Source organism: Aquila chrysaetos, chromosome 12, assembly GCF_900496995.4.
Source record: "Aquila chrysaetos chrysaetos chromosome 12, bAquChr1.4, whole genome shotgun sequence".
NCBI classification, from domain to species: domain Eukaryota; kingdom Metazoa; phylum Chordata; class Aves; order Accipitriformes; family Accipitridae; genus Aquila; species Aquila chrysaetos.
This window is the reverse complement of record NC_044015.1, coordinates 15,812,893-15,833,012: the sequence shown is the minus strand read 5'-3', so window position 1 is coordinate 15,833,012 and position 20,120 is coordinate 15,812,893. Positions and strand designations below refer to the sequence as shown.

Sequence of the window (20,120 nt, the reverse complement as noted above, 5' to 3'; positions counted from 1 at the left end):
GTCAGCAGAAACAGCCAGGAAGCCACCTGAACCCCAAATTTGGTATTTCCTAGATTAAGCCTTTATACTTATCCAACAGATTCCAAGATTAAAAAAAAAAAACCAAACTAATAATCCCCCAAACACCCAACACCTGCCTTGTACCCAAAGAGCAAACAGACAATGTACTCTTAAACTTCCAGTTGTCTTCATATAATCGTGTTCTAAAAGCCTGGCTCTTTGACAAAAGTTACACAGCTTTTTGATAGGGCTGTTTTACCTCAAAAAGAAATCACGTATGTGAATCAAGCAACAGAACCACAATATTAATCATCACATAACAAAGTCACCTGGGACAAAAAGTATTTTAGTCACAGATCATAGATTCATATGTTGAAGACAATAGAAGAATATACACCATATTTTCGTCATAGCAACAATGCCTTCTCCTTGTGTGCTTCTTGACAAATATTTAGTGCAAAAAATTTTGAAGGCAATTCTTTCAACCTAGCACACATGCAACAGAATTTGTGCATTATTGCTATAATATTATATACCAAATAGATTGTGCAAACTGCTATTGGTATTTGTATCCTGAATAAACATATCATTCATACCACCCCACTGTAGAATATAAAAGCCAATGATGTTATATGCCTACATCAAAAACTAACTGTAATGGCAATTAATCATGCAGTAAGTTAAAATACAGGAAAGATTCTGGCTGTATCACACAAAAGGAATTTTTCCATTTGGCTTTCTGCCTCTACATTCAGGTTTCTTTGGCATTATACCTAAATTCCCCATTATTCTTCTCTCTTTAGTAGAGAAGATTAAATTAAGCTCTTCTCGAAGCACTAAGACGACAGCATTCAACTTTTATTTTTTCATTTTATTCACAATCCATACACTGGATAGACTATCTCCAAGCTTCTATCTAAGCATTATGAGATCTGGTTTATAATACGACTGTTCTTTGAAATGACTAGAGCACAGCTATATTTTTGGTAGTGCAGAAATGCAGTCCTCTTAAATGAAGGTCAACTGACAAGGTCTCATTCATACAGTCTGGTGCCATTCTATTCAAAGATGAAGAAAGGATAAGGGCCGTACAAAAAAATCTACAAATTTTAGGATCTTCCTATTATGAGTATAGAGTCTTCATCCATGACTGCAGAAAAATAATCCCCTGACTAAGCAGACTCAAAACTGTATTTTGAAACAGATTTTAAAATTTTTCCAATGGCTGCCTCGCTCACTCTGTCTGTATATACACCCCCACCATGTGTATGTGTACACACATACACACACACACACACAAATTCATCTTTAAGAACTTCCCACTGTGAATAAACATCTAAATATGACTATGCCAGTCAGCACAGACACAGGTGAGGTTCACTGCACCTATTATTTCTGCTACTCACATGTTAGCAAATATCAGTCATCCATAATGATCCTGTGGATTTCACAGTTTATCTGAAAGAAATCTGCCTTAAGCAGCAAGACCTCTTCCGCTCTCCTTCAACCCTCTCATCTGTCCTGTTACTTCAAATAGCTGTTTCACCTTTGAAAAGTCTACTGTCAGTGATAAAAAATAAACAAGATCTTTTTCTTCTACAGCAATCTGTTGCGAAGTATGATCCCCTCACTGGAAAACTGTGCACTTAAGTGGCAGGAAATAAAACTGAGTAAGCCACTAAGAGCAGACGATGTTTTGGAATAGAGAGTCAGGCTTTCAATGCCAAGATCTCAGTGGGAAAAAAACCCAAAGTGTAACAAGATTCCACTGTTAGAACACCCTGGAACTTTCTGTACATGCTTAGGAGGGCTTCACCAGTCACAAACAGTTTCAATTTCATAGAGACTCGTCCAGTAACTTCCTTGTCTTAATCTGGTGGTGCTCTATTTTTACAAGAAAAACACCAAAACAAAACAGCAGTGTCACCTTTTGAGAAAGGGCAGCATAGTAATTTTATGTATAGCTCAAAAGGCTGGTAGTAAGTACAGAAATCTCACACATTTCTGTTTATTCCTGTTCTTCTAAAAAGACACTTTGGAAATGTAAGAAAAAGCAACTATTCAAGAGCTAATGCCTGACTACATATTTCTTAGCTTCTATATTGTCATATTCTTGGGTAAAGGAATGTATGTCTGTTTTGAAGGAAGAGCAAAACCCCTTATCTTCTCAAACAGACCTTTTTTTAACACTGACTAGTGCCTAGTTCGAAGAAAAACGTCTGAAAATTAGATAAAAATAATGACAAGGCAGTACCAGCATGAAAGCTGTTCTAAAAAACCCGCAACTTACTATTACCATCAGATCTCAATCAACTGGGATCAGATATTCCAGGTAACACATTTTCCATTGGAGATGACAGAGGTGCCTTAGATTTAGCGATTTCATTAGCTCAGGGCAGCTTCGTAGAAACACAGCTAGTTTACTTCGCAGGCCAGCAGGGCTTCAGAAACAGCACTGCCACACAGCATGGAGCTACTATTTATAAATCTTGCAAGCATCTCATGTATGCCACAGCATTGTTTCAAGAACAAGCAAGCAATTCTACACAGAGTCATCAGAGCTTATTAGCTCCAGCCACACGGGACCTGAACCAACTCCACCAGACCATTCAGAGTAGGCTGATGCATCTATTCCCTAATGGTCGACATTCCACAAGGCTTATTAGATTGTGTGCATTATCTTGTGAATACACAGATCCAATTTTAATCTGGCATTGGTCCCAACCAACCTGCTAGTGAGAGAAGTACAGAGAATCAAGAGACCTGCTCTAACTTTCCCAGCTACATCCACTGTTTCCCACATTACTGACCTATATCCTTGCCCCAGCGCACCTTGGATACGTGAAAGTTAATTACATGTAACAAAAAGTCCCTCTTCTTGTCATGAGGCAAACCCAGCATAAAAGTAGAGATACTGGCACACAGTTCCAGACACCACTGTGTAGGGGCAACTGGAAAAAAAAAAACCAAACCAAAACAAACAAAAAAACCAAACCTCCACACCAAAAAACGCTACAAAAAGAAAATGGCAAAAAATAAAAGATATTTTCATAGCAAAAGAAATCTCCATATGAGGTGACCTAGAGTCTCAAAAAAACAAAAAGGGGGGGGGGGATTCCCTTTTTGTATTGTATCCACGACTGATTAAATTAAGAAGGAAATTTTATTCTGTTTTATTGCTTTGCTTGCTTACCTAGAAATGCAATAGAAATAGAAAACAACTGTTGACTTTTTTGCACTACTATGCTTCTTACTAATATTAATAGAATTACAGCAGGTTTTTTTATATTTGGCAAAATAAGGAACTCCAAGTAAAACAGTAAGACGGAGAACCAAGGTTGGGGGTGGGGAGGTCGTGGTAAGAGGGGGGAGTAGTCAGGTTTAGTCTCTCAAAAGTTCTTTCTTTTCTTCTTCAATATAAACCATAATACTCACATGCGAGTAAAGCGCAAATATGCATTAACCAAAAATTACAGAAAAAGTATTTGTAGAAGTCTGAATGCTTAGTTACACAAATCCTTGATAGGAGAAGACTTAAAAATCTGTAATGTGCAATCCATCATCCAAGGTCATGAGATTTTTGTAGTTTTTAAGACGATGACAGGGTTTTGTGTGTTTCTAAAGAGGTTTGGGTTTTGGTGGTTGGGTTTTGTTTTTTTTTTATCATTGTTGGCTTGGTGTGGGGGTTTTTTTGGTTTGTTTTGTGTTTTGTTTTTTTTTTGTTGTTGTTTGTTTTTTTTTTTTTTAAGATAACAGATGCTCCCTGTAAATTTACTCTACTTCAGTAAAAGGGATCAGTGGTAGAAAGCTTTGCAGATGCTGATTAAGCATTAACAAGAATATATATCTCTATATTACAGAAAAAAATATAACCTTTAACTTTAATGCTGAATTTGTAGAATTTGGCCTATTACATTAAATATATCCAGTATTTTTTTCTGTTAAAACACATACCTCCTAATGATTCTTAATATTATGGCTTGAGATGGACAAGTTGCAAGAGCACTGTCTCTGATGTTGTCTTCTGTTAGAAGTCACTAAACTACAGAAAATAAAACCCCTGGAATTTAAGTTTGAAATATAGTCTAAGATAGGAGAAAAGAATAAAAATTCTCTAGTTCTGAACCAATATTCTCTGTCAATTAACATAATTCAAACTGAGCTCTAGGGATTTCTTCTAAATCATGTACTTGAAGACCAGGAGTCCTGGTGATTCTGACTCTACATTAGTAATTTGGGGGGGGGGGGGGAGGAGGAATCCTCAGGCTCATGAAATTAATCTAGAATCTTACACAGATTACAGAAGGAATTATGAACACCATTACTCAGACAAAAAGCACGATTTCTACAGCATTGTTTCCTTTTCCTCGGACTTTGCTAAAGGGATACTATCATTTAAGTTTAACATGAATTTCAAAAGTGGAAAGAGAAAGTCTCTGCAGGACAGACTGGTAACTAGGGGTATGCAAAGTCATTTTGTATAGTAACTTGACTTCTTTCTTCATCAGAAGCATATACAAATGAACATTTACTTCCAAAAGATTTTTGCCACAAAACAGAATTAACTTGGAAATAACCAGAAAACAGTTCAATGATGTTAAGCACTTGTTATTTCTGTTGTAAACCCTGCATGTCCCACAGAATTAGCTGAAAATGAGGATACCTACGGAATGGAAATGTAGGAATTAATGTACTAAAGCTACTGAGGAAATGTGACAGATAGAAAGAGTCAATACAGGTCTCAACCCCAAGACACATGAGATTCTGACAGCTCTGCAAGTCCAGCTCTTCAATTTCACATTATTTGACATAAACTAAACATCTGCATCACCAAGTTCAACTTCAAATCCAGGAATTTGAGGCTGACAAAATGCCTCCCTATTCACATACAAACTATATATATAGGGAAAAAAACGTAGCGAGCAGATGAACAGCTGGAGCTGCTAATCTCCTAATCAGTCTCACAAAAACCCCCTACATAGCTCATCCAGCAGTCCAAGGAAGAGTACTGGGCAGGAGGTCTGCATCCTGGTGATGAACCTGATGGGCCAAGACTCTTCAAATCCTTGAGAGAGAAGTGCCAGATGCCTCAAGAGCCTGAAGATAGCCTAAAGGAAAAGGGTCTTGCTGTACCTGTTGCAGGAAGGAACCAGGCAGCGAGAAAGGGCTGGACAGGTGGTAACAGCTGGAACAATGCATTTTTCTCCTTAGGCATAAGAGCTGGTAGCATATTAACTCCCACAGGATACTATCATCCTGCTTGAAGAGATTTGATACGTAGTATCAGTTCTTCCCCAAAGCCTCACTTTCTGTAAGAATTTAAGTTTTCATTTCAAATTCTCATGCTGGGGGTCTGAGGGTGGGTGTTAGGGGTAAGTCATAAGGTAAGGGGAAAACCAGAAGTCTATTTTCCACAGTTCTTTAAACTGCCTGCAAATGTTTGGTACTTCTGCTGGTTGGCCTTCCCTTCCCTTCTGTGCTGAAGCAAAGCTTCATGAAGTCCCTGCTCAGAATGCAAAAGGAACACTTGTGACAGGCTGAAAACATTACTGCTGGCACTGGATTGTCAGTTCATCAGGGGAGAACTGCACAACCAAAAACACTACACAATACAAATGAAATTATGTTGTCCATACACTGGAAAAAAAAATATCTGCATTTAGCACTTGAGATCAGCAACAATTAGATGCAAAGCCTGGGGGAAGACATGAAAAAATCAGAATACAGAAAAGAAAAAGCTGCGATAAAGCAAACAACACATTATTGAAGAAAGAAACGTGTCTGGACAGTAGTCCAATACACAAAATTTGCATAGCACACAAAACCAGAACAGAAATAAAGTAGACCAAAACCATTTTGTGCTTTGGCTTTTCCAATGAATTTTGAAGCACTCCAAACCTGTGTTCCTCAAAAGGAAGCTGTGATCAGAGAATGGATTGAATTCCAGTTGGACACCTAGAATGTCAGTTTACTTAATAAAAAAAATATAAGCTTTAGAATTAGGAAACATTTCAAGGGGAGGTTTCATAAGGCAGACAGAATAAGAAGCACCCTCCTGACTTGAAAAGATCACTTGGTCTTTTCTCTCTCTCTCACAGCTTTGCAAAGTTACAGGATGTACTTATATTCCTTATTGAATGATATAACAATTATCAACTACTCATTAGCAAACAAAAACATGCATGTTTCAGAATAACTGGAAACCTTTTCTAGTTCTATTAGCAATTTGGATTGATCTATATTGCTGCATTTCTGTTTTAAGACATTCAAAAATTAATGAAATCGCTAAGTTTATGGCTTGGGTGCAATTAGAATAGAGTGCAAAATCTTGACCATTTATAAAAAATTTAGCAAGTGTAATCTGGATTTCTCAACTAGCTAAACAATGGTGGAAATCTGCTAAAGAAAATAAGGCGGGCAATACTGACACTCGTGGTCATTTCTAGACTGCTTTTTCACTCAAACATAGTTAAGAAACATGTTGGGATCACAAGGTAGCCAAGCAAATTACAAATATTGTACAACCCTATCCTCTCCACTCTAAGTGACTTACAGAAGAAGTATTCTTTTTGAAGCAAAGAACAGAATGTCTACTGGCCATATACCTAATAATTCTTAACACAGAAAATTAAAACTAAGCATTTATGACATGCTGCATTAACACATTTCCAGAAAAACGTTTAAAAGCAAAAATAACCAACCTTGAAAACGTTGCCATTAATAATTTTGAACTGTCACTTGAAAGGTTTACAACACATTACAGCTGAAATAATAGTACAATTTTACTACAATAAAATGGAATAATCTTTGCAAACTATTCATGGAGTATCCAGATAATACAGTCCGTATGGGAACATTCAGTTGACAGGTCTGGTATGATGTACGTATTTAGTTTAACTTTCATGGGACCCATGGCCACCAGGCAGAAAAGACCAAGCAGTACACACCTGACTATCGCAACCACTCTAAATTGATTTGAGAAACTTCTGTTAATGGTGTCAAGAGAACTTTATTTAACAGCTCAAACTTAGGGTCTGTTTTTTTAAAACCGGTTAGACAAGATTCTACTGATACTCTCTAAAAATGACATGTAGGAAGTTTAAGTTTTTTTGAAGAAAATATTCCAAACTTACACACCTTTGTTATGCGTAAGTACATTTTGCATAGTTCACAGTTGTCACATGCACAGGTTATTCTAAGTAGACATCTTTTCCAACTCCTTGCATCTGCTTCTAGCTTTGCAGAACTCACTAAACAGTCAAGCTTTCACTCGGCCACAGTAACTCTGTAGTGTTCCTTAGTCACAAGCTGCACATCTTTACATCAGAGTAACTCCTTCTTAGTCTTAATAGATGGCAGCATTTCAAACACTAACATTGCAGCTTCTAATTTAAGATGTAACCATAGTAACATTACAGAACATATTAGTCCTTGGATCAAGAATAAGAAGTCCACTGACCCCTTCACAGTGAGATTTAGCTGAAATAAAGCTCATTCCAACCTCCAGCCCAGCAAGATTACTCAAAACTTCAGGTCATACTTCCAGTACAAAGCAAGCTCTGCCCTCCTGAAATACGCAGAAACATACAGTATCACATAAAAGTAGTAAAGAAGAAAGTGCTATAGAAGAAAAGGAATTTCTTCCTGAAACTTTCATTCTCTAAAGCTAAATCAGTCACACCAAGATAGAAGGTAGCAGAAAAATCACTTTTCCTTACTTTTCTGTAAGATAAGCAAAGACCTGCTCATCCTTTAAAAGTAAAGAATGAATGAACAAAAGAAATTGTTCATTAAGCTTTAAGAATTCAATATTGAATTTGTTCACATGGCAAGACAACAAATTTTACACATATCACCAAGCAACAGCTCTGCCTGAACTTTAAAACTATGCACAAGTGATACGGTCATCTAATTAAAAGGCAAAGCTGATATCTGTTCCCTTCTAAATTTACTTTAAAACAGATCATACGTAGAAAAAATGGCCCTTGGGATTTTTTTACCTTTAATACTTACTAATGAGTATTTACAGAAAAATAAAGACAGCTCTGCCCACCCCAATATGTAAACATACTACATAGAACTCACAAATGTTCCGAGATACACTTCAGGTATAGCGAAGCAGTAGTAAATAAAGTGGAACACTATGGATTTTAATAACCATTCTGTTGGGATTTAGACTTGTTTCCTGAATACAATGTTTTGTGTCTTATCTGAAAATTCAAAAATCAGAGGCAGATTTACATGCTGGTTTCAAAAAAGACATTACTTGCTTCTATGTAAATCAACACAGGTAGGGTAAGTTAACTACATTAATATCTCACTTGATTTCCTACTTGTAGCCCAGAATACAGAAAACTGACAATACTCCTAGCCAAACTGTCCCATATTTGTAAACATAGAGCAACAGTTTATATAAAGTTCTATATATTATACAGGGTAAGGATAAGAAAGCTTTGTGTGTTTAAGTGGAAAATTCAGTAGACTGAGCACACATGCAACCTTTCAAAGCACTGATTCTCAGTTATTCATAGAAGTCCCAGAACAGTAAGTGGTGCTGGACATACATCTCTCCTCTCACTCCACTGCCCCACTGATGCCCCCTCCATTTTTTAAATACAAAATTTTTAGTGTGGAGAATACACAAGTCTTTACTGATATGCATGCTATATTTATAATTAATATTTTGGGAATATGCTCATGCTCCTAAAATATCCTCAAATAGGATCACAGGATTTGTGGAAATTGTCATTAGGATAGAAAATGCATACATTAAAAACAAGACTAGATTAATAGAGAAAGTTAGTGTACATAGGTGATTTAGTGAGGATATAAATCTGATTATGTTTCTAGTAAATTATCAGAATATGCATCTAGAATAGTAAAACACACTGACAGCCTGGGGAAGCCTCATTTGCAAGTAAAGGATGTATTTACCCCCAACCCTACTAACCAGAGATACCATATGATAGAAAAATTACATTTTCTTTATCTTTTGGCAAAAAAAAACCCCAAACCACCACACACCAAAACCAACCAAACAAAAAACCCCCAAAACCACAGAACAACCCCCCCCCCCCAAAAAAAAAACCAAACAAAAAACAGTCTAAAGAGCTAGTCATTAACTTCTCAAAATAGCGTGGACAAACACAGAGACTAATACATACTTGGGTAAGTCTGCTGGTAGCTTTCTATTTTCTGAGCTATTTATTGTGATATTTTATTTATAACATATAGTAAATATAATAAGATGCTTCAACATAGAAGGGTGAGTCATTGAAAGGACAGAAATGAAAGGAACACAAGTTTCATTAGGACCAGAAAGACAAATTCTATAATATAGGTATGTCTGTAACAACAGACATTTCAGATCCATCAATAATTAAAATCAAGTGCCCCCAATTCTGCAATACCAGACTTCGACCTTTACCAAGGAAGAAAGCCATTATCAGCAGAAAGGCAGCTTAACAGCATGTGCTTATACATTAGTGTTGTCCAGCTTAATTGACTAACCTAAGACTACAAAAAGCAGCTTTTATAGAGTAAGCATATGTAAAGGAAGTATGAGCAAAGAAATAAATTTTTATGTTTTCTTTGGCACGAAGGCACAAAAGATTTATATTTGAAGAGAGTCAAATGGGTTAAATCAAGCTTCGGTATTTAAATGCTTATAATTCCTTTGCACTGCAGAACAGCTTTTGGAATACGGAATAGAACATCTAGTATTAAAAATCCCCTAGAGAATCATAAGTTGCAGTGTCAAGGAAAAGTGAAAACAATTTGAAAAAACCCTCAATCATTCATTTAATAATCATACAATTTTTATACTATTCACCTATCATTGTGCTTGACCTGAGTATGTATCATTTATCAAATAGGAGCAAGAGCCTGTAAAGCTTTCTGACTGCCTTTGGATTTAGTCAAAATGAATGCAAACAATCACGTGGGATTCAGCCAAGCAATGACGTTAAATTCTGCTCTGTCAGAAGACAGCATCTGTCAAAGCCCACATTTAAACTGCTGCCTGCCTGTGCAGCAGCTGAAGAACTACGGAATGGATTTTATAGACCAGAATCCTTGGTTAAAACAGCTCAAAACCATTTCTATTACTGCCTAGCAACAATGAAGGAAGGAATAGAGGGAAATCCTGTTACTGAAGGCAACTGAACCACTACGCGCTAGCACTCCCTGCTAACATTACCATTAGAAACATGGATACTGGGGAGAAGAGAACACAGCACTGCATTGTCCGACAAGGGAAACACCAGATGTAAAAGCTCCAATACATCGGCCGAGAACGCCAGACAGCCCCAATCAGAACAGAAACGGGAACTACTGTCCTTTTGTTTGAAGGATGAACAAAAAGTCCCAAGACAAGGACAACACTTATGAGCAAGGAAGGTAACACAGCAACGAGCAGACAGATGGACAGACTGGATACTGTGAAAAGCAATCGGAGGAAGCAGACTGTTGGGGGATGTGCGCATGTTCAATAGCATCTTTTTTGCTGAAGTGATGGCGTGCAAAAACTATTTTCTGTGGGTATAATCCTCGCACCATAAATGGCCTGACCAAGGAAGGTATGTCAAATCCTTGCGTGTGATATGCATTGCATTGTCTGTTACCTTTTCAGCCATTACAGATAATGATCGTTACTAATTTGCAGAGCCCTGAGATAACAAGTCTCTGAATAGGGAGAAAGAATTCGAGCAGGTTTTCCTCTCCCACAGCACAATGTCACTACCTTTACACTTAATAAATGCATTGCTTACATTCTGCAAAAGGTTGGTGTGGCTGGAGAGGAGGGATTAAAGGGATAATGTAGCTACTGTAATGACTGCTTTTAACTGAGAAATTAAAAACTCAAACCCCTCCAATAGAGAAAAAACAGTTAGAGATCCTTTCAAACTAGGTCAGAATTAATCTTTATCTGAAGTATTTTTAAAACATTGGTAAAATGTCCATGATGTGACACACTGAGAGCACTGAACCATCAAAACAGACCATGCAGTCAAATTACATTATCTTAAAAGTACCTTCAGACTTTCTTACACTTGCTTTTTTGCCCCCCGAAACACAAGTAAAATGTCATCAGGTTAATAACAGCCAAGCATAAACTGGGAGCATGCAAAAGATTGGACATGATTTAAACCATCAGCTGTGCAATCAGGCACCACATTTTACAAGTAACATCAGGCTCCCCTGACATCCCAAAAGGAAACCTTCAAACACTATACACTCAAAATGGTGAGCACATAACTTATCTCATGCCATCATTACAATTTCTGTTTAATATGAAAACACTGACTGTTTAACTTGGATTGTAAAATGACATTCCATCTAATTGCCACTCATTTCTATTTATTGTTGAAATTTAAATACTTCATCATTAGTGGCAAACAAACAAGATGAGTATTTGCAATACAAATTTAAGACCTAAATCTATAAGAATTTAATACACCACAGAAAGAAAGTGCTTATCTGCAGAATCTACCAATAAGCTATAACAAATCATTAAATGTCAATATAAATGCACTTTCTTTATCCAAGGCAATGCTAACATACAATAAAACAACTGCAACTGGAAAGAGTTCACATACCTAAGGATGCAGCATACAACAGTCACTGGTTTCAGATCACACTTAAGACATTTAGAAGATAAAATCACTTTCCAGAACTTTTAAAACAAACAAAAAATCTACCCTCAGGCAATACTCCTGCAGAAGCATGCCTAGCTAGTGGTGTGACTTTCGTACCTGACATTTAAAAACCTCCACATCAAACCTCATCCCGAGTACTGTTTCGTGCAAAAGATTAATGCAGTCTGTAAGTGACCTCAGGCACATTATCTGAGGCCTAATACGAAACTGCTGCTGCTATTTGTCAGAATACCGACTCAGGCTGCCTTTTGAACTCTTCCCTCTAATTAAAGAGTTTGCCCACACAGCTAATCAAAATATGAAAATCCACGACGTGTGAATAGGAAGTCAAATGCTTCAATCTGCAAAGCTGTAATTATAGTGCAGAACTGAAAGTACAAGGAACCAAAACACCAGCAGAGCACAGACCACAAATAAAAATTTAAGAGGCATTCACAGTTTATCTATTTGGCATTTGATAATGCATCAGTGACTACACAGTCAAGTGCCAAAAATGAAGCAGAATTACTATAAATCATATCTTCAAACTGCAGAGTTACATGCAACACACTTTCAGAGGACAAGGTGATTGCATAGAGAGAGACCTTTTCCTATGCTTAGGTTTTCTTATCTACTGCCAATGGTTGGTGCCTGTTCATAAGCTTTCCGTGAAATGAAATTTTAAATATTTGGGCAAAAGCAGTAACGCTGTAACCCTAAATAAAGTGAGAGAAAATAATATTTTTATGACACTATTTGATGGTGTTTTTAATATATGTTGACAGTTGTTTACGTTATTTTTAAACAATGCATCCTAGCACAGAGTATTTTTTCAAAGGTACAATTGCTATTGCTGTATTTCAAATTCTTAATACCCACTGTGTGTTTCGGAAAGTTTTACACCTGAATTACAAAGAAAATGAGATACAAAGTTTCTTGGGTTATTTTCAGTCAATAGTTTTATGAAGCTGAGAAATAGATGTGGGTCCTTTCCCTATCCATACAATGCCCTTTTAAAGGGCAAACAGCCTGAAGATTTTCTAGTAAACTCCCACTTTGAAAAATCAAGGAAACATGTAAGTGAGAATGACTCTCTTTACATTTCTTATGATTGTAGTTCCATCCCTCACTGTAAAACTTATCTTAATATGTACAAAGTGAGCATGCAGCCTACAAAAAAAAAAAAAAAAAAAAAAAACAAAAACCAGAAGGGGTTGGGGGCAGGGAGGGGGGGGATGTTCAGCCATTACAACTGCCTTTTCTGGGACACTTCCTCAGTGCATCATGGAAAGACACCTGAAAACAGTCTTCAGTTTACGCAAATATTACATAACTTAAGATTCTCACTTTTGACTATTGCCATATGAAAGGAGGTGCACAACAAAACACTACCTGAATTAAAAATTAAACACAGAGTAGTAATGCAGTGCAGATTTGCTTAAGTATTTGCACCTAATGACTGCAGTTTTAGAAGTGGAACAATTCAGTGTGACAAAATTAATCTGAATTCTAGCCGCTACTTCACATTCGTGAAATTCTAGTTTTTACTTTCTTCCTAAACTGTATGCCTGCAATGGAATGGTAATTAATCAAATATTCCCAGTGTTGCCCTCCAAACTGCTATCAAACAATTAATTTCCCTGAGATCTAGGGTACCCTTTGAAGTGGCATTTATGTTTGCTTATGCAGAGATATTCTTCCCAAATAGCTGAGTGTTCATTTAAAACTCACTGCATACTGCAGAGAAACTAAAAATTGTTAGTTTTGAGGACAGGCTTTTATTTTCAAAGCGTGCAAAAGCAGGTGCAAGTGGTGAGATAAACATAAGTCTTCTACATTTGGGGCTTATCTTCTTTTACATAAGGATAATGTCTGAGTTAAACCAGCATAAAAAGAGTAGTGTGGAATTTCAGGTTAGTTCTCGAGCTACATACTTTAGACACACACTTTTAACAGCTGCAGATTGGAAAATAATTTTTAGAAAGACAGCTCCATCTCCATAAGCGGCATCAGTCCCAAGCACTTTAAAAAAATAAAATAAAATCAGAAATACTTTCAGGGAGCTTGAAAACAAAAATTCATGAATGCTGTGTAACAGCACAACGACAGGGAAGAGCTTACTAGATCACTAGGCAAATATTTTGCTATTTCAGGAAGAGAATTAAGGAGCAGTGTCGCCTCTTCAGATACATTTACATTGTCACAGACCACAGTGAAAATCCCCACTTACTTGCTCCTCCTGGTGGAGGTTAGCCGGAGAGACCATTCCGACTCCGTGCAATATTACCTTCCCCTTGCTTCCAAATAACTGCGAATGAGGCATCTTCTGCATACATGCTATTTTGTTTATATATAAACTGACATACAGTAATTAAAATAAAGCTCGGTTATATGTCTCTCCCTACCCTTTTGAAATACAAATTTTCCCTTATGTGAACCAGGCAAATTGAATGTTAAGTCACACACATAGAATTTAATAATATATTATTCAACTGCCATCTCATCTTAAATTACTTCCTTACAACGTAAAATCCTGTAATTTCGTATATAACATGTCACTTAGTTTTTTTAATGCCGAAATTAATCCAAATATTGGTTTTAGAAGATAGCAAAGCAATTAATAAATTACACATCTATATTAGAAATAGCGTTTTCTATGGACGCTTGTTCAGCTGTCATCCTTTTTCCTACACAAAACCCTAGGGCCCAGAAATAAATTAGAGCAAATTGGAAATCACAAACGAATTGCTACTGTGCAGTGAAAGGTTCATTTACGAGATGATGTGATCAGCTTTTAATATGCAGCATCATGAAGCTGCCATATTGACTCTGCTCTTGAATATGAAAAAATTTTAAAAGAAAATGAAGCACAGACTACTTTGGCACTTTTTTCCTACAGTTCCAGCTGCTGATAACAGTACTTGAAATTTCTGTATGATAACGGGAGTAGTTACATATACATTTACAGAGAAAAAACCAAACCCAAAAATCACATTCATCAGATACCTTGCCAGAAACTTAGTGCTGTGCAATTTTACTTCCAGTTAATATGAACACTTACCCCAGATCTCTGCCTACTAAAAATCAACGGCTTCATTTTATTTCAGCTGCATATCAGCCTGGCACAACAGCCAAGTGTTCCATTCAATATTTTCCTTGGTTGTGGAAGAAGGTTAAAGGTGCCAGAAAGGTGACTGAAAATGTTATCCTGCGTTACCATCTGAGGGCTGTGCAGTGAGGTTACCGGACCCTGAAAATTAATTTTGACAGGTGCATCTTCTCATTGACTTTCTGAACACAGTCAGGGCCAGTGGAAACACGCCAAGCAGTGTACTGTGACTAACCCAACTCTGCCATAATCAACCTTGCGCCGTCTGTCCCACCACCAATACACGACCATTTTACAAAAAGGGTTTTTAAACTGTGAGCCGTACTAGCCTCTGCATGTCAAATCAATTTTAATTAATGCCAATAAACCTTCCATCTGGTATCAAGGCCTTTTCATTCAGTCTCTCAAACACAGTACAAGTATTTCACAGTCAGTATACATGAAGCTATTTATGTCTACTTCACACTTGTTCTGCTAACATGATCAATTTTTTTTTTTTTTTCCCTTTTTATCTTTGCTACCCAGGACATCTGTCAAAACTTTTACCATGAAAAAAGCATTTTTGAAAGCTAACAAATCCAGTCAACTTTAATCATAAAACAAGGTTGGCTTTTAACATAAATCAAACCTTGTTTATATTAACATGGGCTATTTAAAAAAACAAAACAAAAACAACAAAAACCAACCTTACCTCAATTTTATGTTTGTATCTAGTTTTTCATTGTAACCTTTTATATTACGAGTGCGTAAAATTGAAGATTTCTGATTTTCTTTTTTTAAAATCTTTGCAGAGTGAGCCATTTGCAGACAATTACTCAACATGAGCAAAAGAAAATGAATACCAAAGAATAGCAGCGGATTAAAAAACGATCAGAAAAGCTTTTTGCTTGGCCATTGTCTCATATCCCATCATTGGATTCTTACAACATGCTTCAGTGGAGAAGACGACACTGCTGCTTTGCAAAGATGACCTGGAATACCAAAAGGTCTCTGTTTCGCACCCATCTCATTGGCCTGATCTCTCTTGTATTTTTTTTTACTATGTTTCTGTTCTTTAATCATCACGACTGGCTGCCAGGCAGGGCTGGGTTCAAAGAAAATCCCATGGCTTACACTATACGAGGATTTAGATCTACAAAAAGCGAGACAAACCACAGCTCTATAAGGAACGTGTGGAAAGACACCGTACCTCAGACGCTCAGGCCTCAAACTGTCACCAACTCCAACAACACGGATCTGTCACCACAAGGAGTAACTGGTTTGGAAAATACCCTCAGTGCCAATGGAAGTATTTACAACAAGAAAGGTACTGGGCATCTGACTTCATATCTTTTCAAATACATCATCAATGAGCCTGAGAAGTGCCAGGAGAAGACCCCTTTTCTAATATTGCTCATAGCTGCAGAGCCAGGCCAGGTAGAAGCTAGACAAGCTATTCGACAAACTTGGGGTAATGAAAGCCTGACACCTGGCATCCAGGTTGTTCGTATTTTTTTGCTGGGGTTAAGCATCAAGATAAATGGATACCTCCAGCGTACCATACTAGAGGAAAGCAGACAGTACCATGACATCGTTCAACAAGAGTACTTAGACACCTACTATAATTTAACCATTAAAACTCTGATGGGAATGAACTGGGTTGCATCTTACTGTCCACATGTTCCGTATGTTATGAAAACTGACAGTGATATGTTTGTCAATACTGAATATTTAATACACAAGCTTCTGAAACCAGAACTTCCTCCAAGGCACAAGTATTTTACAGGTTATTTAATGAGAGGTTATGCACCTAACAGGAACAAGGATAGTAAGTGGTATATGCCACCTGATTTGTATCCAAGTGAACGTTATCCTGTATTCTGCTCTGGAACTGGTTATGTTTTTTCTGGAGATTTAGCAGAAAAAATCTTTAAAGTCTCCTTAAGCATCAGACGTTTACATTTAGAGGACGTATATGTGGGGATCTGTCTTGCCAAGCTGCGAATTGACCCTATGCCTCCACCCAATGAGTTTGTCTTCAATCACTGGCGAGTTTCTTACTCCAGCTGTAAATATAGCCACCTAATTACCTCCCATCAGTTCCAACCTAGCGAACTGATCAAATACTGGAACCACTTACAACAAAATAAGCACAATGCCTGTGCCAATGCAGCAAAAGAAAAAGCAGGCAAGTATCGCCATCGTAAACTGCACTAGAAGGACAACGCTCCCTCTGTCAAATGTACTCCATGTGCCATTTGTAAATACCGCTGAACGCATGTACAGTGAAAATGGATGAGCTTAATGGGACAGCCTTTAGTTGATCCCCATCACATAGTGGAGTCTGAAAATTATTTTTTTAAGTTAAAAAAAGTATAGCTCTTGATAACACTACTATTATGAAACTATAACCAAAAGGTTTTCCCAGCAAATTTGAGGAAAAAAGAAGAGGGTATATAAGGATTTTTGTGTTAATGTGCAATAATAAGCATGCACACTTTGGTAGTACAATTGCTGATTTATGTGCCAATAAAATATAATTGAGCATATTTTCCACATTAAAATTTTATTTTTAAAAATGCATTCATAGCTCTAGTTCTCTTCAATGTAATGACTTCTTGTTATCTAGAATTGCTATAAAATGAAAAATTAAAAACTAAGGAAATGCACAAAGGGCAGATCAGATTTACCTTCAAATACCACATTAAATTATTATATGCTTCTTTTAAGGTACAATACATATAGCAATGTCACATTTACAATTTAGTAAGACACTACCAATGAACTCTAACACACTAGGAAAGTATGCCCTTAAAGTAGGTCCATTTTTTGGAAGATTACTTATTAATGGTTAGGAAGGAAGGATAAATGAAATGAAATTTCAGAACACTGCCACTTTGTACATTACCTTCAGAAATGCAAGTGATGTTCTAGATTCAACTAGATTCTCCTCAAAAAGCTGACTAAAAGTTACTTAATACCCTAGAAGTCATAGGGCGAGGTCCTAAAATCTGGTGCCAAGTAACATTCATATTGGTATCTTTGTGCAAATTCATTGAATCTGCTATTGATTTCCTTACATAACTTTAAGGTAACTCAAAGGCTGATCAGAAATGCAAAACGGAACTTCAAGTCTTTCACTGTAGTCTCAAAAGTGTTCCATTTTGTGGAAAGAGAGAGAAACCAACCAAATGTTTGTTGATTTTGCTCTTTCCTGCCTGCCAAAAAAAAAAAAAAAAAAAAAAAAAAAAAAAAAAATCAGTCAAGTGAAAACAGGTCTGCTAGAGAAAATTAAGCCACACACCTTACTTTATAGGTGGGGAAGACTATAAGGTCATAATAAGATTGAGAGCTCCAGATAGCAATATGGGCAAGAACAAAATCTAAGCAATTTTAAAAATTAAAGCCACAATATGTACCATTGAAAATAAATTGTGAGAACTAGGTTAAATCTATTTACAGGTTTCCAGTTTTCTAACAAACAGAACTTCTAAAGCTTATTTTCCAACAGAGTTACAGCAGAGTTATATCAGATTCAGGTTATTACTGTTTTGTCACAGTGCCAGGGTAAGCAATACCCACCTCTGATTTAGCAGCAAACAATGGAACTGTGATTAGTTTTCTGTTTGACTGGGACTTTTTAATTGGACAAAATACAAATATTTGATGTACTTTTATTATTTAATAAAATTGATTATATTTATGGTCTTCAGACTTCACTTTTTATGGGAAAGCTGCTCAGGATGAAATACATTTTTAGCTTTAGCATTACTTGACTTTTCTAGTGTTCCCTAGCTCTTAAAGCCTAGTTTTCATACCATGCACAATACAGAGATCACAGCAGGGTTTTTTTTCCTTTGTAATGAAAAGACAAATCATATTACTGAGCACTCTCAACAGCCCTAAGGCTGTCTGTATGCAGGGACTCACACACACGGACAGAGCGTATTGCACTGGACTAGCCCTCTGAAGAAATTCTAGCAGTTTTTGCTCATCACAGTTTTTTTGGTGATCCTCCACTAAGCTTTGTCATCTGCTGTATTTGAGGTATGATAGTTATACACCTGTGCATTTCCAAGATACCTCAAATTGTAGAAATGTCCATTTCTGGGGAAAGTAAATGTGTGTAAAAACATTAAATCTCTGCAGAAAAGATTTCTCAAACTAGATTGAAAGTGTGTCCACCTAGTTTATGTGATGACTATTGGCATTCATGTGACACAGATGCAAGCTGCATTAGAAAAAGTCTTTGGGAGCATTCTTTCAACACCTGTCTGTAGTTTTCTTCACACTCAATCTGCCTGCTTCCTTCCAGCTAATGCAGGCCACAGTTAATATTACAGCTGAAAGCCACCTGGCTTAAGTTAACTATATGCAAGCTTTACATAATAATGCGAGCTTTAGACAACTGGAATGTGTTGAATGCCAGCTACTACTCAAGGGTATTCAGTTCTGGAAGATGTACAATCCTCTAAGTGGCCTCTCCCCAAGTAATGCTGGCCAAGAACATAGTCCATCCTCTAAGAAAGGACTTCAACACTGTTCCCTGCCTTCAGCACTTTCAAGCTAGATTGTAATGTACTCTACTTGGATTTTACCAACTCTGGCTAGTTCAAAGTGTTGTTACTGGCTTCTGGGTATAGTCCAAGAGGTTAACAACTAAACCTTAAATAGTTTGGCACTTGAATCAAAGTTTGGCAGCCAAACAACCTCTCGGGTACTCCACTTTGGAGCTCATGCACGATGCCAATCTGCTAGAGCTTGGCAATGCCTATGAGTTCAGTATATCAAACTTCTTGCTAGCTAAAATACTAGTGAGGAGTACAAGACGTTAAATTTTAAAAAACCCAACATTTTTAATGTCCTTTTAAGGATCCAACATAATTTTTGAAAAATTTGTATTAATATTTGGGTGTAAGATGAAACTACTCTATAAATATATTTGAATCATTATCAAGACAGCCAAAGGCTACTTAAATCATTTATATCCAAGTACTGTTTTCTTGCACAGTTCGTTACAAAGCTTTCAGAAGCAGGAGGGACAGCTTGTATGATGAAATATGCAATTATGGAATGAAATACCTACATTCCATTCTCTGAATGTTTTTACTGTTTTCTAGCTTGTGTTTAAGCTATTTGCTCACTCTACTGGAATATAAAAACAGATCATGTTAAAAATAGTGCAATCATGATTTATATCATTAAAGTCTTCGACAAGTTTTCTCACTTCCTTTCCCTATAAAGCAAGGCAAAAAAAATGCATTTTCATTAGCAATTGGATACAAGCTTGTATCTAAAAGTCTAACATGTCCGCAATGCAGAAAAAAAAAAAAAAATAACTGGTTTACTCATTGAGGTATAGAAGTTTGTATAATATTTGCTGTAAGTATTTTTAC

The 20,120-nt window shown here is 36.7% G+C and overlaps 2 protein-coding genes across 3 annotated transcripts in view; one reads left to right on the top strand and one right to left on the bottom strand.

Annotated features, from left to right (window-relative positions):
• Positions 1–20,120, bottom strand: part of CDC73 (cell division cycle 73) — a 119,126-nt gene that overhangs the window by 36,278 nt on the left and 62,728 nt on the right. The gene's annotated exons all lie outside the window — the stretch shown is intronic.
• Positions 9,973–18,432, top strand: B3GALT2 (beta-1,3-galactosyltransferase 2). 2 transcript variants are annotated; one of them, XM_030033876.2, is made up of 3 exons: positions 9,973–10,577; positions 12,588–12,712; positions 15,537–18,432. In XM_030033876.2, exon 3 carries the CDS (start codon positions 15,673–15,675, stop codon positions 16,939–16,941), a length of 1,269 nt encoding a protein of 422 aa, XP_029889736.1. In that variant the 5' UTR covers positions 9,973–10,577; positions 12,588–12,712; positions 15,537–15,672; the 3' UTR covers positions 16,942–18,432. The 2 variants fall into 2 exon arrangements, with proteins under 2 accessions (XP_029889736.1, XP_029889735.1); XM_030033875.2 differs by lacking the exon at positions 12,588–12,712.